This window comes from Crinia signifera, chromosome 6 (genome assembly GCF_055691185.1).
Source record: "Crinia signifera chromosome 6, ASM5569118v1, whole genome shotgun sequence".
Taxonomy (NCBI): domain Eukaryota; kingdom Metazoa; phylum Chordata; class Amphibia; order Anura; family Myobatrachidae; genus Crinia; species Crinia signifera.
Window position 1 is genome coordinate 27,442 of NC_139222.1, and position 18,852 is coordinate 46,293.

At 49.4% G+C, this 18,852-nt stretch overlaps 1 protein-coding gene across 1 annotated transcript in view; it reads left to right on the plus strand.

Moving 5' to 3' along the window:
• Positions 1–18,852, plus strand: part of LOC146009827 (uncharacterized) — a 66,204-nt gene that overhangs the window by 23,605 nt on the left and 23,747 nt on the right. Inside the window, exons 2-3 of the mRNA XM_083150345.1 lie at positions 851–948; positions 17,878–18,454. Of these exons, the coding sequence (XP_083006471.1) occupies positions 851–948; positions 17,878–18,454 (675 nt within the window). The remainder of the gene's footprint in view (positions 1–850; positions 949–17,877; positions 18,455–18,852) is intronic.

Here is an 18,852-nt window from a genome sequence, read left to right on the forward strand (position 1 = left end):
TCACTGTGTGTCTCCTACAGATGGGCCCAGTAACAGGAATACCCCAGAGAGATGTCCCCGTCCTCTGTATTCCCAGGATAATCACATATATACCATGTCCTCAGTCACTGCGTGTCTCCTACAGATGGGCCCAGTAACAGGAATACCCCAGAGAGATGTCCCCGTCCTCTGTATTCCCAGGATAATCACATATATACAATGTCCTCAGTCACTGCGTGTCTCCTACAGATGGGCCAGTAACAGGAATACCCCAGAGAGATGTCCCCGTCCTCTGTATTCCCAGGATAATCACATATATACCATGTCCTCAGTCACTGCGTGTCTCCTACAGATGGGCCCAGTAACAGGAATACCCCAGAGAGATGTCCCCGTCCTCTGTATTCCCAGGATAATCACATATATACAATGTCCTCAGTCACTGCGTGTCTCCTACAGATGGATCCAGTAACAGGAATACCCCAGAGAGATGTCCCCGTCCTCTGTATTCCCAGGATAATCACATATATACCATGTACTCAGTCACTGTGTGTCTCCTACAGATGGTCCCAGTAACAGGAATACCCCAGAGAGATGTCCCCGTCCTCTGTATTCCCAGGATAATCACATATATACCATGTCCTCAGTCACTGCGTGTCTCCTACAGATGGGACCAGTAACAGGAATACCCCAGAGAGATGTCCCCGTCCTCTGTATTCCCAGGATAATCACATATATACCATGTACTCAGTCACTGCGTGTCTCCTACAGATGGGCCAGTAACAGGGATACCCCAGAGAGATGTCCCTGTCCTCTGTATTCCCAGGATAATCACATATATACAATGTCCTCAGTCACTGTGTGTCTCCTACAGATGGGCCCAGTAACAGAGATACCCCAGAGAGATGTCCCCGTCCTCTGTATTCCCAGGATTGTACAGAGGAGAATCCCATGACCCCACAGGAGGAGCAGGTAGGTGGGATGTGACTGTCACTATATGATCTATAGAGAATCTGTGTGTCTGACACTCTCCTACTCTACTATTTAACTTTATTGTTTCTCTTTCAATGGTCCTGGTGACACAGCTCACATTGGGATGTAGGAGGGTCCTCCCTCTGCATCCCAGAATCCTCAGTTCATTTTAGGTGCCCACCGGAGTGGGTGCCATGATGAAAGGGCTGCAGAGCAGCCAGAAGATTTAGAGATAGTCAGGTGTTTTTTATTTTATTAATTTTACACTTAGGTAGGATGCAGTGTGAGGTTTCTATTAGAATCCACACACTGTCAGCGCAGCAGGATCTGTCCTGTCCGCTCCCTGTGCACAGAGAGACTTTCTTCTGCGGCAGACGTCAGGGGCCACAGGGATTACATTGGGTAGAGAGTGAGGTCACGACCTTTCCAGCACCAGAAAGGATAAAACTTCTGACTGCCTAGAGACAGCCCTGGCTCCTCCCCTCCTCTACCCCGCCTCCTAGGCCTGGCTCCTCCCCTCCTCTACCCCGCCTCCTAGGCTAGCTTACTTTCAGTTTTGATTGTCCTGGCAGGAGACAACACGCATTTTGAAAGGAGCGGCTTTTAGCAGCCTAAACTTCGTTTTTACATTTTTTTTTTTTATCTTATTTTTACACTGAGTCAGTGACAGAGCAGCAGCGCTGGGGGTCTGTTAGACCCCTGCACTGCGCTCCATCACCCGGGACCCGGCAGCCGCACACCTCACACGTGGCTCCCACAGGGGGGTGTCGGCTGGCTTCAGGCACTGGGGAGAGCAGCTGCGACGGGGACCGGGACATCAGCGGTGACAACCGCTTCAGGTAACGCGCTCCCCGCATGTAATAGCGGCTGAGCAGCTCAGCGAGGGGGATCGCCGGGCTGCACTAGCAAGCAGCAGAACCGCCACCTTCTGATAGTGTTGTGCACTCTGTCCCGCTGGACCACCAGGGAGACTTTGAGTGTGGGCAGTGGCGTCGGTAGGCGGGGCCACCCGGCAAGCGTCGGATCCCCGCCATTCTACAGGCGCCGCATGAGTCATAAAATCCCAGGTGGCCATTTGCTAGTAGGGGGAGGGAGCCTCTCCTCACACAGCCCCTCCCCCGGAGACAGGAGCTAGGATGTACCCACGGGGTTTCCAGCCCTGGTCTCTTCCTGCCTGCCTGCTGCATAGTGATAGAGGGACACGGAGAGCACTTTGCCAGTCCGGGGTCCACCTCTTCACAGCCAGGCCATTTGGGCAAATCCCCCCTGTACCTCTCCTACTGGAGCACAGGTTACAGCAATGTATGCTCCTGCCGGCCATAGTGCTTTGCGGAGCTCAGTGCCACGTTATTATTTGCATTATATGTGTGCTGTGTCTTATACTGTGTTAACACCATCACTGCATGTCAGAAGTATAGTGTGTTACCTGTACCAGTGTAGCTGCCTCTTGTACAATGTCAGAGGACAGCGATAGTGACACAGGGACTCCTATATTGGTGTCCTGCACTCATTGCAAGGCTGGCCCGTGTACCACCGGCCAGCCTGGGCAGTTGTGAGTATAGCCTGATGGCGGTCTGAGGCTACCCTTTCACAAAGGTGCGCCATTGGAGCTGGCCAGGAGGGGAGCTTACCGCAGGGTTTGCTCCCAGAGGCAATGACACTTCCCCAGCTATCACGCGGCTCTGGCGGTCATTTTAACATACTTGACACCCCTGCACGCTGCTGGAGGCTCCGGACTGATGCTGCCAGGGCTGTGCTCCAACATGTCCCTGTCTCCCAGCTGCATCTATGACTGCAGCAGCTCCCCCAGGTTCTGTGATCAGACAGTGGGGTTTAGAGCATAGTGGGACAGTATTGGGCTCATAGCACTCCTGTGTTATATACCATGGTGTTGTTGATGGCCTGTGGCAGCTCATCTCCTTATACTGTCTCTCTTATCCAGTGATTCTATCTCTGGTTACCTACAGTATACCTACTCTCTCTGTGTGTGTAGTGTATAAGTGTATATATTGGCAGGTGGGAAGTGTATAACTCAGGTTACACTGTCATCAGCCCCCATGTCATGTTCCTGCTGACTTCCCTGGGGTATTTTTTTCTCTGTATTACTGCTACCACAGAGTGATTGTTAGATCTATGCAATAGAAGGCACCCCCTTGCTTTCTTCCAGAAAGATTCAGATTACAGTTTATGGGGGGACAGTTTGCAGCCAGCTAGGTCATACAGAGGACAGCAGGAAGTCTTCTATCCTGCTATCAGAGTGACACACAGAGGTCACTCTCTTAAGGTCCCCATACACTAGGGCGACTTGTCCTTAGGACAAGTCGCCCCCGACTTCCCCCTGAGCTTCCCCGGCTGATCCCCGGGGGAGCTTGATTAGATTGGCACTTGATGTGCCATTTTTTACATGTGATAAATCGTCTCGATTTATCACATGTAAGAAACCCGGGGAGCAGGGGGGGGGGGCTGCTGGTGGGAGCAGGGGGGCTGGGGACGCTGCGGGGGACACAGACGCTGTGGAGGACACAGGCGCTGCGGGGGACACAGACGCTGCGGAGGACACATACGCTGCGGGGGACACAGGCGCTGCGGGGGACACAGACGCTGCGGGGGACATAGACGCTGCGGAGGACACAGGCGGCATAGAGCCGGGCAGAGGGAGCCGGGAGCTGTCAGTGCTAGAAAAAAAAGCCTATACAATGAATGGGCAGCCTGTGATTGGCTGAGCGCTCTCTCAGCCAATTGCTGACTGGCTGAGAGAGCGCTCAGCCAATCACAGGCCGCCCATTCATTGTATGGGCTTTTTTTTTTTTTATTCAGTGCTGACAGCTCCCGGCTCCCCCTGCCCGGCTCTATGCCGCCTGTGTCCCCCGCAGCGTCCCCAGCCCCCCCTGCTCCCTCCACCGCCCCACTAGGTCCCAAGTCGGGTGGTCGGACGTGCAGCAGGTCCGACCACCCGACGCAGATCCGATGCGCACGGGACCGCGCATCGGATCTGAGGGGGCATCAAAACTAGCCGATTTAGGCCAGATCCGACTGATCTGGCCTAAATCTGACCAAAATCGGCTAGTGTATGGGGGCCTTTACTCTAATGCACAGATACTAATGTCACATACAGAGCTGTTTGTGGTGTGTACTCACAATACAATCCAGTGTGGGATCTGACTATGTAGTATGAATTACATTAGGATCACATGCAGATTGCACATTTGAGATCATGATGCGCCCTCTTGGCAGGCCACAAATGTCTATATGAAGTCTAATGCAGATAGCAGGACTTGTATGTAACTAACTCATAAGTTAGCAAAGATTTCTATAGCAAGTCAAATAGCAAAGGAATCTCACAGTGTGTGCAGCCATTACAGTTCTGGTCCAGACACTTATAAAGTGTAAAAGACCTCTGCAAACTCTCAAACCCTGTCGGCCATAGTCCAGGTCTGTGTAAACCTAATAAAGAGCGTTAGCTCAATCAGCAGCGCTCCCGTCACTATCCAGACGAGGCGCACGGCTATGAGGATTTAGTCCCCACAATACCAGGGGTTATTTCATGCTCTGACAGGGCACTATGACAAATGTCACTATCCAGACGAGGCGCACGGCTATGAGGATTTAGTCCCCACAATACCAGGGGTTATTTCAGGCTCTGACAGGGCGCTATGACAAACGTCACTATCCAGACGAGGCGCACGGCTATGAGGATTTAGTCCCCACAATACCAGGGGTTATTTCATGCTCTGACAGGGCACTATGACAAACGTCACTATCCAGACGAGGCGCACGGCTATGAGGATTCAGTCCCCACAATACCAGGGGTTATTTCATGCTCTGACAGGGCACTATGACAAACGTCACTATCCAGACGAGGCGCACGGCTATGAGGATTTAGTCCCCACAATACCAGGGGTTATTTCATGCTCTGACAGGGCGCTATGACAAACGTCACTATCCAGACGAGGCGCACGGCTAGGAGGATTCAGTCCCCACAATACCAGGGGTTATTTCATGCTCTGACAGGGCGCTATGGCAAACGTCACTATCCAGACGAGGCGCACGGCTATGAGGATTCAGTCCCCACAATACCAGGGGTTATTTCATGCTCTGACAGGGCACTATGGCAAACGTCACTATCCAGACGAGGCGCACGGCTAGGAGGATTCAGTCCCCACAATACCAGGGGTTATTTCATGCTCTGACAGGGCACTATGGCAAACGTCACTATCCAGACGAGGCGCACGGCTAGGAGGATTCAGTCCCCACAATACCAGGGGTTATTTCATGCTCTGACAGGGCACTATGGCAAACGTCACTATCCAGAAGAGGCGCACGGCTAGGAGGATTCAGTCCCCACAATGCCAGGGGTTATTTCATGCTCTGACAGGGCGCTATGGCAAACGTCACTATCCAGACGAGGCGCACGGCTATGAGGATTTAGTCCCCACAATACCATGGGTTATTTCATGCTCTGACAGGGCACTATGGCAAACGTCACTATCCAGACGAGGCGCACGGCTATGAGGATTCAGTCCCCACAATACCAGGGGTTATTTCAGGCTCTGACAGGGCGCTATGACAAACGTCACTATCCAGACGAGGCGCACGGCTATGAGGATTCAGTCCCCACAATGCCAGGGGTTATTTCATGCTCTGACAGGGCACTATGACAAATGTCACTATCCAGACGAGGCGCACGGCTATGAGGATTCAGTCCCCACAATACCAGGGGTTATTTCATGCTCTGACAGGGCACTATGGCAAACGTCACTATCCAGACGAGGCGCACGGCTATGAGGATTTAGTCCCCACAATACCATGGGTTATTTCATGCTCTGACAGGGCACTATGGCAAATGTCACTATCCAGACGAGGCGCACGGCTATGAGGATTTAGTCCCCACAATGCCAGGGGTTATTTCATGCTCTGACAGGGCACTATGGCAAACGTCACTATCCAGACGAGGCGCACGGCTATGAGGATTCAGTCCCCACAATGCCAGGGGTTATTTCATGCTCTGACAGGGCACTATGACAAATGTCACTATCCAGACGAGGCGCACGGCTATGAGGATTTAGTCCCCACAATACCAGGGGTTATTTCATGCTCTGACAGGGCACTATGACAAATGTCACTATCCAGACGAGGCGCACGGCTATGAGGATTCAGTCCCCACAATGCCAGGGGTTATTTCATGCTCTGACAGGGCACTATGGCAAACGTCACTATCCAGACGAGGCGCACGGCTAGGAGGATTCAGTCCCCACAATACCAGGGGTTATTTCATGCTCTGACAGGGCGCTATGACAAACGTCACTATCCAGACGAGGCGCACGGCTATGAGGATTTAGTCCCCACAATACCATGGGTTATTTCATGCTCTGACAGGGCACTATGGCAAACGTCACTATCCAGACGAGGCGCACGGCTATGAGGATTTAGTCCCCACAATACCAGGGGTTATTTCATGCTCTGACAGGGCACTATGGCAAACGTCACTATCCAGACGAGGCGCACGGCTATGAGGATTCAGTCCCCACAATACCAGGGGTTATTTCATGCTCTGACAGGGCACTATGACAAATGTCACTATCCAGACGAGGCGCACGGCTATGAGGATTTAGTCCCCACAATACCAGGGGTTATTTCATGCTATGACAGGGCACTATGACAAATGTCACTATCCAGACGAGGCGCACGGCTATGAGGATTTAGTCCCCACAATACCAGGGGTTATTTCATGCTCTGACAGGGCACTATGACAAATGTCACTATCCAGACGAGGCGCACGGCTATGAGGATTTAGTCCCCACAATACCAGGGGTTATTTCATGCTCTGACAGGGCACTATGGCAAACGTCACTATCCAGACGAGGCGCACGGCTATGAGGATTCAGTCCCCACAATACCAGGGGTTATTTCATGCTCTGACAGGGCACTATGGCAAACGTCACTATCCAGACGAGGCGCACGGCTAGGAGGATTCAGTCCCCACAATGCCAGGGGTTATTTCATGCTCTGACAGGGCACTATGACAAATGTCACTATCCAGACGAGGCGCACGGCTATGAGGATTTAGTCCCCACAATACCAGGGGTTATTTCATGCTCTGACAGGGCACTATGGCAAACGTCACTATCCAGACGAGGCGCACGGCTATGAGGATTCAGTCCCCACAATACCAGGGGTTATTTCATGCTCTGACAGGGCACTATGGCAAACGTCACTATCCAGACGAGGCGCACGGCTATGAGGATTTAGTCCCCACAATACCATGGGTTATTTCATGCTCTGACAGGGCACTATGGCAAATGTCACTATCCAGACGAGGCGCACGGCTATGAGGATTCAGTCCCCACAATACCAGGGGTTATTTCAGGCTCTGACAGGGCGCTATGACAAACGTCACTATCCAGACGAGGCGCACGGCTATGAGGATTCAGTCCCCACAATACCATGGGTTATTTCATGCTCTGACAGGGCACTATGACAAATGTCACTATCCAGACGAGGCGCACGGCTATGAGGATTCAGTCCCCACAATACCATGGGTTATTTCATGCTCTGACAGGGCACTATGGCAAACGTCACTATCCAGACGAGGCGCATGGCTATGAGGATTCAGTCCCCACAATGCCAGGGGTTATTTCATGCTCTGACAGGGCACTATGACAAATGTCACTATCCAGACGAGGCGCACGGCTATGAGGATTTAGTCCCCACAATACCAGGGGTTATTTCATGCTCTGACAGGGCACTATGACAAATGTCACTATCCAGACGAGGCGCACGGCTATGAGGATTTAGTCCCCACAATACCAGGGGTTATTTCATGCTCTGACAGGGCACTATGGCAAACGTCACTATCCAGACGAGGCGCACGGCTATGAGGATTTAGTCCCCACAATACCAGGGGTTATTTCATGCTCTGACAGGGCACTATGGCAAACGTCACTATCCAGACGAGGCGCACGGCTAGGAGGATTCAGTCCCCACAATACCAGGGGTTATTTCATGCTCTGACAGGGCGCTATGGCAAACGTCACTATCCAGACGAGGCGCACGGCTATGAGGATTTAGTCCCCACAATACCATGGGTTATTTCATGCTCTGACAGGGCGCTATGGCAAACGTCACTATCCAGACGAGGCGCACGGCTAGGAGGATTCAGTCCCCACAATACCAGGGGTTATTTCATGCTCTGACAGGGCGCTATGGCAAACGTCACTATCCAGACGAGGCGCACGGCTATGAGGATTCAGTCCCCACAATGCCAGGGGTTATTTCATGCTCTGACAGGGCACTATGGCAAACGTCACTATCCAGACGAGGCGCACGGCTATGAGGATTTAGTCCCCACAATACCAGGGGTTATTTCATGCTCTGACAGGGCACTATGACAAATGTCACTATCCAGACGAGGCGCACGGCTATGAGGATTTAGTCCCCACAATACCAGGGGTTATTTCATGCTCTGACAGGGCGCTATGGCAAACGTCACTATCCAGACGAGGCGCACGGCTATGAGGATTTAGTCCCCACAATACCAGGGGTTATTTCATGCTCTGACAGGGCACTATGACAAATGTCACTATCCAGACGAGGCGCACGGCTAGGAGGATTCAGTCCCCACAATACCAGGGGTTATTTCATGCTCTGACAGGGCACTATGACAAATGTCACTATCCAGACGAGGCGCACGGCTATGAGGATTTAGTCCCCACAATACCATGGGTTATTTCATGCTCTGACAGGGCACTATGGCAAACGTCACTATCCAGACGAGGCGCACGGCTATGAGGATTTAGTCCCCACAATACCAGGGGTTATTTCATGCTCTGACAGGGCGCTATGGCAAACGTCACTATCCAGACGAGGCGCACGGCTAGGAGGATTTAGTCCCCACAATGCCACTTTTTATTTCATGCTCTGACAGGGCACTATGGCAAACGTCACTATAGTGGACCCTGAAGTGTAATTTCTCCACAGGATAACCTTCGGTATTCCTGCTCAATGGAAGTTGGAAAATAATTTGACTTCGTATTCCTCCAGGCCTCTAGTAGCCTTGCACCCCAGCGGGGTAGTATTTTCAGGGGATGCAGCTGTGAAGGTGAAGTACAAATTGTGTAATGGTTAAAATTACTACCTCACGGCACTGATGTCATGGGCTCCATTCAAAAAACGCCATTACCCTAACTGTGTGGAGTTTATGTATATTCTCCCCGTGCTTGCGTGGGATTACTCCAGGTACTCCCGTTTTCTCCCACAAACAATTCGGTTTGTCAATTCTTATGGTTCTCCACTAAATTATGTTAGCGGAGTAACACTGGCTGCAGCTTTTATAATTAATAGTGAATATGGCCTCGACTACACATCCCTTCGGGGACGCAATCTCACTTTGGTGCAAGTTTTACTGGTTACCAATGTTGATGGCCGTGTTCACTTCAGCGCCACCATATGCTATATACCAATATGCTACCTCTTATCTGTACAAACTATTATATGAAGGTACATGTATACATAGATTTATGTTTATGTGTGTGTGTGTGTGTGTGTGTGTGTGTGTGTGTATGTATATATATATATATTTATTTATTTATTTATTTGATGTATAGTGGTGCCGGTCCAAACAGTTTCCTGTTTGTTTTCTAATGTATCTACGTGCACATACATTATAACCAAAACTGATCCTTTTGGTAAATCCGTGTTTTATACACGCAACAGTACATCTTAAGGCATAGACTGGGTAATGCTATTATGCACAAGCTGCTTCTGTCGTGAAACCAAAGTAAAAAGGGCAGTTCTGCGGGATCTCCGCCCGGCAGAGCCTTGGTTTCAAGGTCACCCTGTGCAGGTCCAGTCGGGCAACGCAAAAACCGTGTTTTTTATCAACCACTAGGGTGGCACTCTGAGTGGGCCGACCATGACAAAGGCCTACTGCTTCTTCCAATGGGTGCAGGGCAAGATCCCGGTCATGTTGGCAAAACTATGGATACCGGCGGATGGACCCTCCCTTCGGAGGGGTTCCTGTGGTTGGTAGGCCATTGGGGTGGACCAATAGTGGACTGATGGCTTTACGCCACATTCACCAGGTCAACCTGTATGGGTCCAAGTCTCGAGACCCAGCAGTTTACAGAGTCAACGCTCTGTCAGCCCAGTGGCTGTTCGTTCTGAGGTATGCTTTTTACCATTTTTGCTCCTCCTCAAAGTTTTTCGTATGTTAAAGGCGGAGGTGGGGGCACCTTGATTCAGGAGAATCTGGTTCTCGGATCTGCAGACCCGGTCAGGGGCCTCTATGATCCATCTGCCTCTAAAGCCAGAACCGCTCACGTGAGACCACTGTTAGGGTCCCTGAGAGATGACTATCTTATTAAGAGCCACAGGCTTGACTTTGAGGTCATATCACCTATGCTTAGGGCCCTTCAGTCTTCTTTGGCTTTTGCTTATCGCAGCTGGCGGGATTATTTTTCAGTGCATCTCCCAGGATTTACCGTTTGTCTAGGGTTTTGTCCTTTCGGTAAAAGTAGTGGGGGCGGGCCTCGGCCTGTCTTCATTAAAGGGACAGGGCTCGGCTCTCTCCTTTTTATTCCACAGGCGATGAGCTTTGTTGCACGATCTCCGCTCCTTCTGGCAGGGGGTCCTGCAGATCCAACCTCTGGTTGTTACAAACATGGTGGTTTGATAGGATCTTTCTCTGATTCCTTAGGCCCTTTAGTGTTCTTTACTGGCTAACTGGGACAACGGTTTTCCTGTTGACCGTTGCTGCTGGGTGTCTGCCCGGTAGGCTCTGTCAGGTCAGTCGCCTTTCATAGTCTTTCATTCTCATAGGACGGATTCTTTGAAACGTTACTTTACACCTCACAAAGTGGTCCCTGAATTTCAGGTCATCCAGGAGATAGTGATCCCTGCCCTTTGTAGGCCGGCGGTCTCTCCTAGGCAGCAATCAACTGGATGTGGGCTGTGCTTTGCACGTCTATATACATCACTCTGGAACATTTCGGCGGTCTGACTCTCTCTTTATCCGCTAGAGAATTCCTAAGAGGGGTTGGTCTGCTACCACGCAGACTATGGCCAGCCGATAGCTGCGGCCAGTTATCAAGTAGGCCTCCTTGTTCACCTCCCTCCCGGTTCTTGCGGGGGTCCGGGCTCATTCTGCTACATCTGTGGGTGTGTTTCGGGCTTTTATAGGTGGTGCAACTGCAGAGCAACTTGGCAAGGCGGCAACTTGGTCGTCTGCCAACGATTTCTTACGCTTTTTTGAGTTTGTTACGTTTGCCTCCCAGAACTCGGCATTCGACCAGAGTATACTGGCCGCGGCACAGGCGCGTCCCCACCCTTAGGTGGCTGCTTTAGGACGTCCCACTGTTATCCCTCTGGCCCCTGACGTCTGCCGCAGAGGAAACCAAGATTTATGTCTTACCTGTTAAATCTCTTTCTTCGAGGACGTCAGGGGCCACAGGGATCCCTCCCTGCCGCACCTGCTTCATTGGTATTGAAGTTCATAGTTCCTCCGTTAAGTGAACTTATTTAAAGGTTCCTCTGTTGAGGGTACTAACACATGTTACAGTTATGGTTTCTCTGTTGAGCAACCACACACACACATATTTGTTGAATGGGTTTCTGTATGGGTTTCTCTTCCTTCTATCTTGTCTCCTGCCTGCCTTTGGAAAAAACTGAAAGTAGCTAGCCTAGGAGGCGGGGTAGAGGAGGGGAGGAGCCAGGGCTGTCTCTAGGCCAGTGTTTTTCAACCAGTGTGCCGTGGCACACTAGTGTGCCTTGAGCTGTTCTCAAGTGTGCCCCCACAGCTAGAGATGCCCAAACCCATTTACAGCCACCACCAGTTCAAATGTTATTTACTGGTCTCTTCTTTTCATGTAAAGGGCCAATGTATTTTATTTTTGTTACCTGTGGGGAACAGTGTGAGTGTTTTTAATGTGGGGGCCAATAGGTTTGTTTTTTTCCTGTGGTGGCCAATGTGTTTTGCCCTGTGGGGATCTTAGGGTGTGACCTGGCAATTTTAAAGTCTTATTTAGTGTGCCTCAAGGTAAAAAGGTTGAAAATCACTGCTCTAGGCAGTCAGAAGTTTTATCCTTTCTGGCGCTGGAAAGATCGTGACCTCACTCTCTACCCACTGTTATTCCTGTGGCCCCTGACGTCCTCGAAGAAAGAGATTTAACAGGTAAGACATAAATCTCGGTTTCTGGTCTCTCTGTGCAGCGCTTTTCAGCCTCTTTGGAGAGGCTGTCTGTGCCCTGGAGTGTCCTGAACCGGCTCCTCGCAGGGGGGGATCATGGGGGACGGGCGCTCGGTGATGGCGGTGGCCATTTTACACAGGGCTTGCAAGCTGAATTCTCCATAGAAGATAGCAGCTTGCGACAGGGCTTGCGGGCAAATCCAAGTGGTCCCAAAACGGAGGGGAGACACTTGGATTAGGAGAATCTGCATATTGGGAGCGGCTACAGGGGGTAGTTTGGCGCAATTTAACCACAGACCCCGCTGTAGCAGGGACAGATGGTCTCTTCCCTCACTCTGCTTGGCGCCGTTTTGGGAGACGCTGGCTGCGGAGCTGAACGCTGTTTCCTGCAGAGGGACTGATTCTCCTGGGCATCGCCATCCCCACCATCCGGTGGAAGTGTCCGGAGGCTTCAGACAGATAAGCACTAGCTATACATTGACCAAGTATTATTCGCACTGTGTGATTATTAATCATGACAGAAAGGCAATCTGCAGCTTTGGGGGAGGGAGCCCTTAACACATTGAGCGTGTGCAGAGTTTGTATTAACCCCTGATTACGCAAGCGGATATGTGCCCTGTTTGTGCAACTGTGAGACCCATGGGTGCTACAACTCAGAGGGTAGAACAGCCAGAACCAGCGTGGGCTACGGCTCTGCGCAGGTCAGTTACTGCAGTTGTTGGATGTAATGGTGAAATCTCCTAGACCTATGTCATCCTCTCCACATACTTCTGGCTCCTTTCCATTAACACAAGGAGAACCAGTGATGCAGGATACAGCTAAGTGTAGCAACAGATTTAATGCACTTCTGGATAAGTTTGACAAGGATTCCGAAGTTGCTTCTAAACATTCTCACTCATCTCTCCCTGTATTGGAAGATTCAGGGGAGGGGGGGGGGGGGAGTGCTGCTATGATGTACCCTGGGAGCAGGGTGATGATGATTTGTCTGTCCCCGGTGTGGAGGATTTGATCTTAGCTTTAAGCTTATCTGACAACAAAACTACAGCAAAAGGGGTGTTTAAAAGACAGCGTAGAGAGGCTGTTACCTTTCCATCAGATGAAGGTTTGCAAGACCTGTTGGAGGGGGCTTGAAAAACGCCCGATAAGAGACTCCAGATGCCTAAAAGGTTTATGCCAGAGGAGCATGTAAATCTTTGGGAAAAGGTCCCTTTGGTTGATGCTAGATTATCAAAAGCTACCATGCTTCCCGTTGAAGGGGGTGCTGTATTTAAAGACCCTGTTGAAAAAAAAAAAAAGCTTGAAGGGAATCTTAAAGCAATTTTTGAAGGTGTGGGGTGTACCCTTAGACCTATTATTGTTTCTGTATGGATTTCTAAGGCTATGATTGTATGGGCATATGTTTAATTATGTCTTCCAATTTGGAACCAAACAGAAGGTTCCCGTTAAAAGCCAACGCTTCTAAGGACTTTTTGGACTCATTGTCCGCCTCCCAGGCCTTGAGCCACAGAACTCTCCGAGCATTCACAGAGACTGCAGAAACTCTGGAAGCCATTTTGAGCGCTTCTCCAGCTTCCAAATTATACTCTGCCGCAGCCTTTAATTTTTCAGCCAGAATTAAGACCCCTGGGTCTGAATGTACCATTGCACACATGGTACATTCAATGGTACATTCAGACCCAGGGGTCTTAATTCTGGCTGAAAAATGGCTGAAAAATTGCCTCCTGCAATACCGGGACACTTAGGCCTTATTGGAACAGGATCCTTGGGTCCTGGATGTAGTTTCTCTCGAATACAAGATAAACTTAAGAGATTTACCACCAAAAAGGTTCTTACCTACACCTTTACCAAAAGAGGCATGTCTCAGAAAAGACCTTTTGGGGCGACTCAGTCTCTAAGAAAAAGGTGTGGTGGTCCCTGTACCGCGGAAGGAGAGAAAGAAGGGGTTTTACTCAATTCTTTTCTTAGTACCCAAACCAGATGGATCTTTCAAACCCATTCTGAACTTGAAGTCTTTAAATCTTCACCTGTGGGTAGATTATTTCAAAATGGAGTCCCTGAGGTCGGTTCTATTGAGCCTGGACCAATGAGAATTTTTGGCGTCAATGGACATCCAGGACGCATATTTTACACGTCCCCATCTGCAGGGAACATCAGTCTTTACTGTGCTTCGCAATAGGAGACTTACATTGCCAGTTTCAGGCTCTACCCTTTGGACTAGCCACGGCCCCGAGGGTATTTACAAAAATCATGTCTGTGATGGCAGCCATTCTCAGATTAAAGGGAATAATAGTGATCCCTTATTTGGACGATCTGTTGTTCAAAGCAGAGTCGGTGGAAAAATTGCAGCAGGACTTGACCGAGGCTATTCTGTTTTTACAGAATCGCGACAGGCTGCTCAGAAGTCCCATTTGGTCCCTTCCCAGAGGATTCCGTTCCTGGAAGTCATACTGGACACTCATTTACATTGGGTGTTTCTCCCGGAATCAAAGGCCAGGGACATTTGTCATGTGGTTGGAATGATTCTATATTTGCCAGCTCCATCAGTTTGGAGATGTTTGAAATTGCTAGGAAAGATGGTGGCAACTTTCGAGACTCTTCAATACGCCAGGTTCTATTTTCGAGCGTTTCAGTGGAACATATTGGCTTGTTGGTCGGGGAACTCAAAGACCATGAAGACAGAATCAGTGAAACTGACATCAGAAAGAGGTCCTCATTGATATGGTGGACAGAGGTGGACTCCCTTTAATGGGGCCGGTCTCTTCAGACATGGGATTGGCTGGTGGTCATCACAGATGCCAGTCTCAGGGGCTGGGGAGCTGTAGTTCTGGATTTGAGACTTCAGGGCCTGTGGTCCAGGGAGGAGTCAGCTCTCCCTATCAATGTTCTGGAGCTTTGGGCAGTCTGGAAGACGTTGTCCCAGGCGGAGAACAGGTTAAAGGGTTTACCTTTAAGAATCCAGTCGGACAATGCCACGGCAGTGGCATACTTGAATCATCAAGGGGGCACACGCAGCAAGATTGCAATGCTGGAAGTGTCACAGATACTGATATGGGCAGAAAAGAATGTTCCGGCCTTGTCGGCAGTGTTCATTCCTGGAGTACGGAACGTGGAAGCAGACTTCTTAAGCAGAGATGGGCTTCTGGAAGGAGAATGGGCGCTGAATCCACAGGTGTTCCAGGAGATTGTGGCTCGTTGGGGCCTCCCGGAGGTGGACTTAATGGCATACAGATTCAATCATCAAGTGCCCAGGTTCTTTTCCAGGAACAGGGATCCACTGGCGACAGCAGTGGATAATATGATGGTGCCTTAGACAGGGAGACTGGCAAACATCTTTCCTCCTTTTCCTATGCTTGCCAGGGTACTGAGGAGAGTCAAGTCCCAGGGGATTGCTGTCATAATGATAGCGCCAGATTGGCCAAGGAGATCTTGGTACTCCAGCATTCAGAGACTGTCAGTAGAGTCGTGGCGTCTACCTCTGCGACCAGACCTTCTAAGACTAGGCCCATTCTTTCATCAGGATATAGCTCAGCTAACTTTGACGGCCTGGCTATTGAAACCGACATCTTAAAGAACAAAGGGTTCTCAGAGGCGGTGATAAGTACTATGATTAAGGCTAGAAAGCCGGTATCTTCAGCAAAGTATTATAGGGTCTGGAAGACTTATATTCGATGGTGTGAGCGGCAAAAGGCTCACACTTCTAGATTCAAGTTGTCTAAATTGCTTAAATTCCTACAGAACGGTTTTTCTTCAGGACTGAGTCTTCAGTCACTTAAGGTTCAGATTTCGGCCTTATCTATTTTCTTTCAGAAAAGAGTGGCTATGATGAGGTACAAACTTTCCTGCAAGGGGTTACCAGATTAAAACTTCCATACAAACAACCTGTAGCACCATGGGATTTGTCTTTGGTGCTGGCAGGTCTTCAAAAACCTCCGTTTGAACCGTTAAGTTCGGCTGACCTAAAATTTCTTTTTGGAAATTAACTTTTTTGGTACTTGTGTATTATCACGACGCCCATCGCACATCGGAGCCCGATTTTTTTAATCGCATCGCATGCCATGCACAGCGATGCGATTTAAGCCCCCTATACGATGTTAAATTGTATAAGCACCCTAATGGGTGTTTTTAAGCACCCTAATGGGTGCTTACAATGTTAAATGCACCCCCAGTATGAACGTGAACCCGAAGCGTGGCGAGCGCAGCGAGCCCGCGAGTTGTGGCGGTACGTGTCCTCCAACCTTTTCATACCCCCACTATCCCTGTCGGCGTGGAGTTGATTTTATATAGTGTGGCGAGCCACTGAGCCTGAAGCGTGGCGAGCGGACGCGTATTACTTTACATGTATTCCGCGGGGCTCGCCATGCTTCGGGCTCGGTGACTCGCTGCGCTCGACACACTATATAAAATCAACTCCGCGCCGACGTGGATAGTGGGGGTATGAAAAGGTCGGAGGACGCGTACCGCCGCCCCTCGCGGGCTCGCCGCGCTTCGGGTTAACGTTCATAGTGGGGGTCCATTTAACATTGTAAGCCCCCATTAGGGTGCTTATACAATGTATAATCGCATCGCATTGTATGCCATATACAATGCCATACAATTTTAACATTGTATGACATCAGGGGACATCGCGGAACATCGCATCGCATACCATCACATGCCTTATGGTCTGCGATGCGATGGGCGCCGTGATAATACACAAGTACCACTTTTTTGTTAGAGATTTCCTCTGCTAAGAGGGTTTCAGAGTTGGGAGCATTGTCTAGTAAGCCCCATTCCTGTTTTTTCATGATGATAGGGCTGTGCTGAGAAAAGTCCCTAAATTTTTGCCAAAAGTGGTTTCTGCTTTCCATTTAAACCAGGATATTGTTCCTCCAGTATTTCAACCCCACTGAGGGGTCCAGGAAGAGGGACAAATTAAAGAATGTGGATGTGGTTTGCGCTTTGCGCATTTATGTGGACAGAGTTAAGGATTTCCGTAAGATGGATTCTTTGCTGGTGTTGTACGACGTACACAAAAGAGGCTGGCCTGCTTCAAAACAGACCATTGCCAGGTGGCTTAGATCAGTAATTGCTTTTGCATATACTAAAGTTGGTAGGCCGGTACCTGCCAGGAAAAACGCACATACCACCAGGTCAGTTGCTGCCTCTTGGGTGGTGCGCCATGGGGCTACAGCTGAGCAAGTAAGCAGGGCCGCCACTTGGTCATCTGTTTACACTTTTACCAAATTCTATAGGTTCCATGAGTTGGTGTTGGAGGACGCTTCAGTTGGGCGAGCAGTGATGAGAACTGCAAACCTGAGCGTACCCTCCCAAAGGACCAGCTCTGGAACGTCCCAATGTGAGCTGTGTCACCAGGACCATTGATAGAGAAAAAGGGATTTTTGTAAGAACTTACCGTTCAGATCCCTTTCTCTGATATGCTCCTGGTGACACAGCGATCCCTCCCCTTACGCTCAGTAAGTATTGCCGTTTTCATGAGATGTCATGTTATAATTGGTTATGTAAATGTGCAAATAATATGTTCAGGCGTTGTACTGAGGTAATGTATTCCAGTGGGCTTTGGAAGTTGAACTGAGGAATATGGGATGCAGAGGGAGGAGCCTACCTCTCAAAGCTTTTAGCATAGGTGCCTGGCTCCTCCGGACCCTCCTACATCCCAATGTGAGCTGTGTCACCAGGACCATATCAGAGAAAGGGATTCAAACGGTAAGTTCTTACAAAAATCCCTTTTTTGGGGGGGGGGGATTTAGGGTGCAGGTCTGACTTCTATTAAAATAGAAGATACGGAGGGAGAAGAAAAGACGTATGTGACTGATATGAAGGCAGAATATACAGAGGGAGAAGAAGAGATGTATGTGACTGATATGAAGGCAGAAGATACAGAGGGAGAAGACATGTATGTGACTGATATGAAGGCAGAAGATACAGAGGGAGAAGAAGAGACGTATGTGACTGATATGAAGGCAGAAGATACAGAGGGAGAAGAAGAGACGTATGTGACTGATATGAAGGCAGAAGATACAGAGGGAGAAGAAGAGACGTATGTGACTGATATGAAGGCAGAAGATACAGAGGGAGAAGACATGTATGGGACTGATATGAAGGCAGAAGATACAGAGGGAGAAGAAGAGACATATGTGACTGATATGAAGGCAGAAGATACAGAGGGAGGAGAAGAGACGTATGTGACTGATATGAAGGCAGAAGATACAGAGGGAGAAGAAGAGACGTATCTGAGTAATATTAAGGTAGAATATATAGATGTAGAAGAGACGTATGTGACTGATATGAAGGGAAAAGAAGAGACGTATGTGGATATCATCACAGGTGAGTAATAAACACTTATTACAGTAAAGAGTCACATATTGTTACTGTGTGGGAGATAGGATACATCAGCCTCATAGTGTTTGAGGTGGTTGGGTTGTGCTTGAACTTTAGGAATGTTAAGCACCCACGTAATTGAAGCGAACACAAACAGATCTGTTACCGTGGCCACATGGTCCAGTATAGCAATAGAGGTCCGGAGGGCTTCTGACACATAAGTATCAGGTAATCTTCTGATACTGATGATTATCATTATGATTTACAATGAGTAAACACAGATGTGTGACCATAAATGACTTCACATAACCACTGACTATGAGTGAAAGAAAAGTTTGTGAGTTATCATTCATATTCTCTGACAAATGGCCAGAAAAATTACAAATTCTAGGTCATGTAACCTT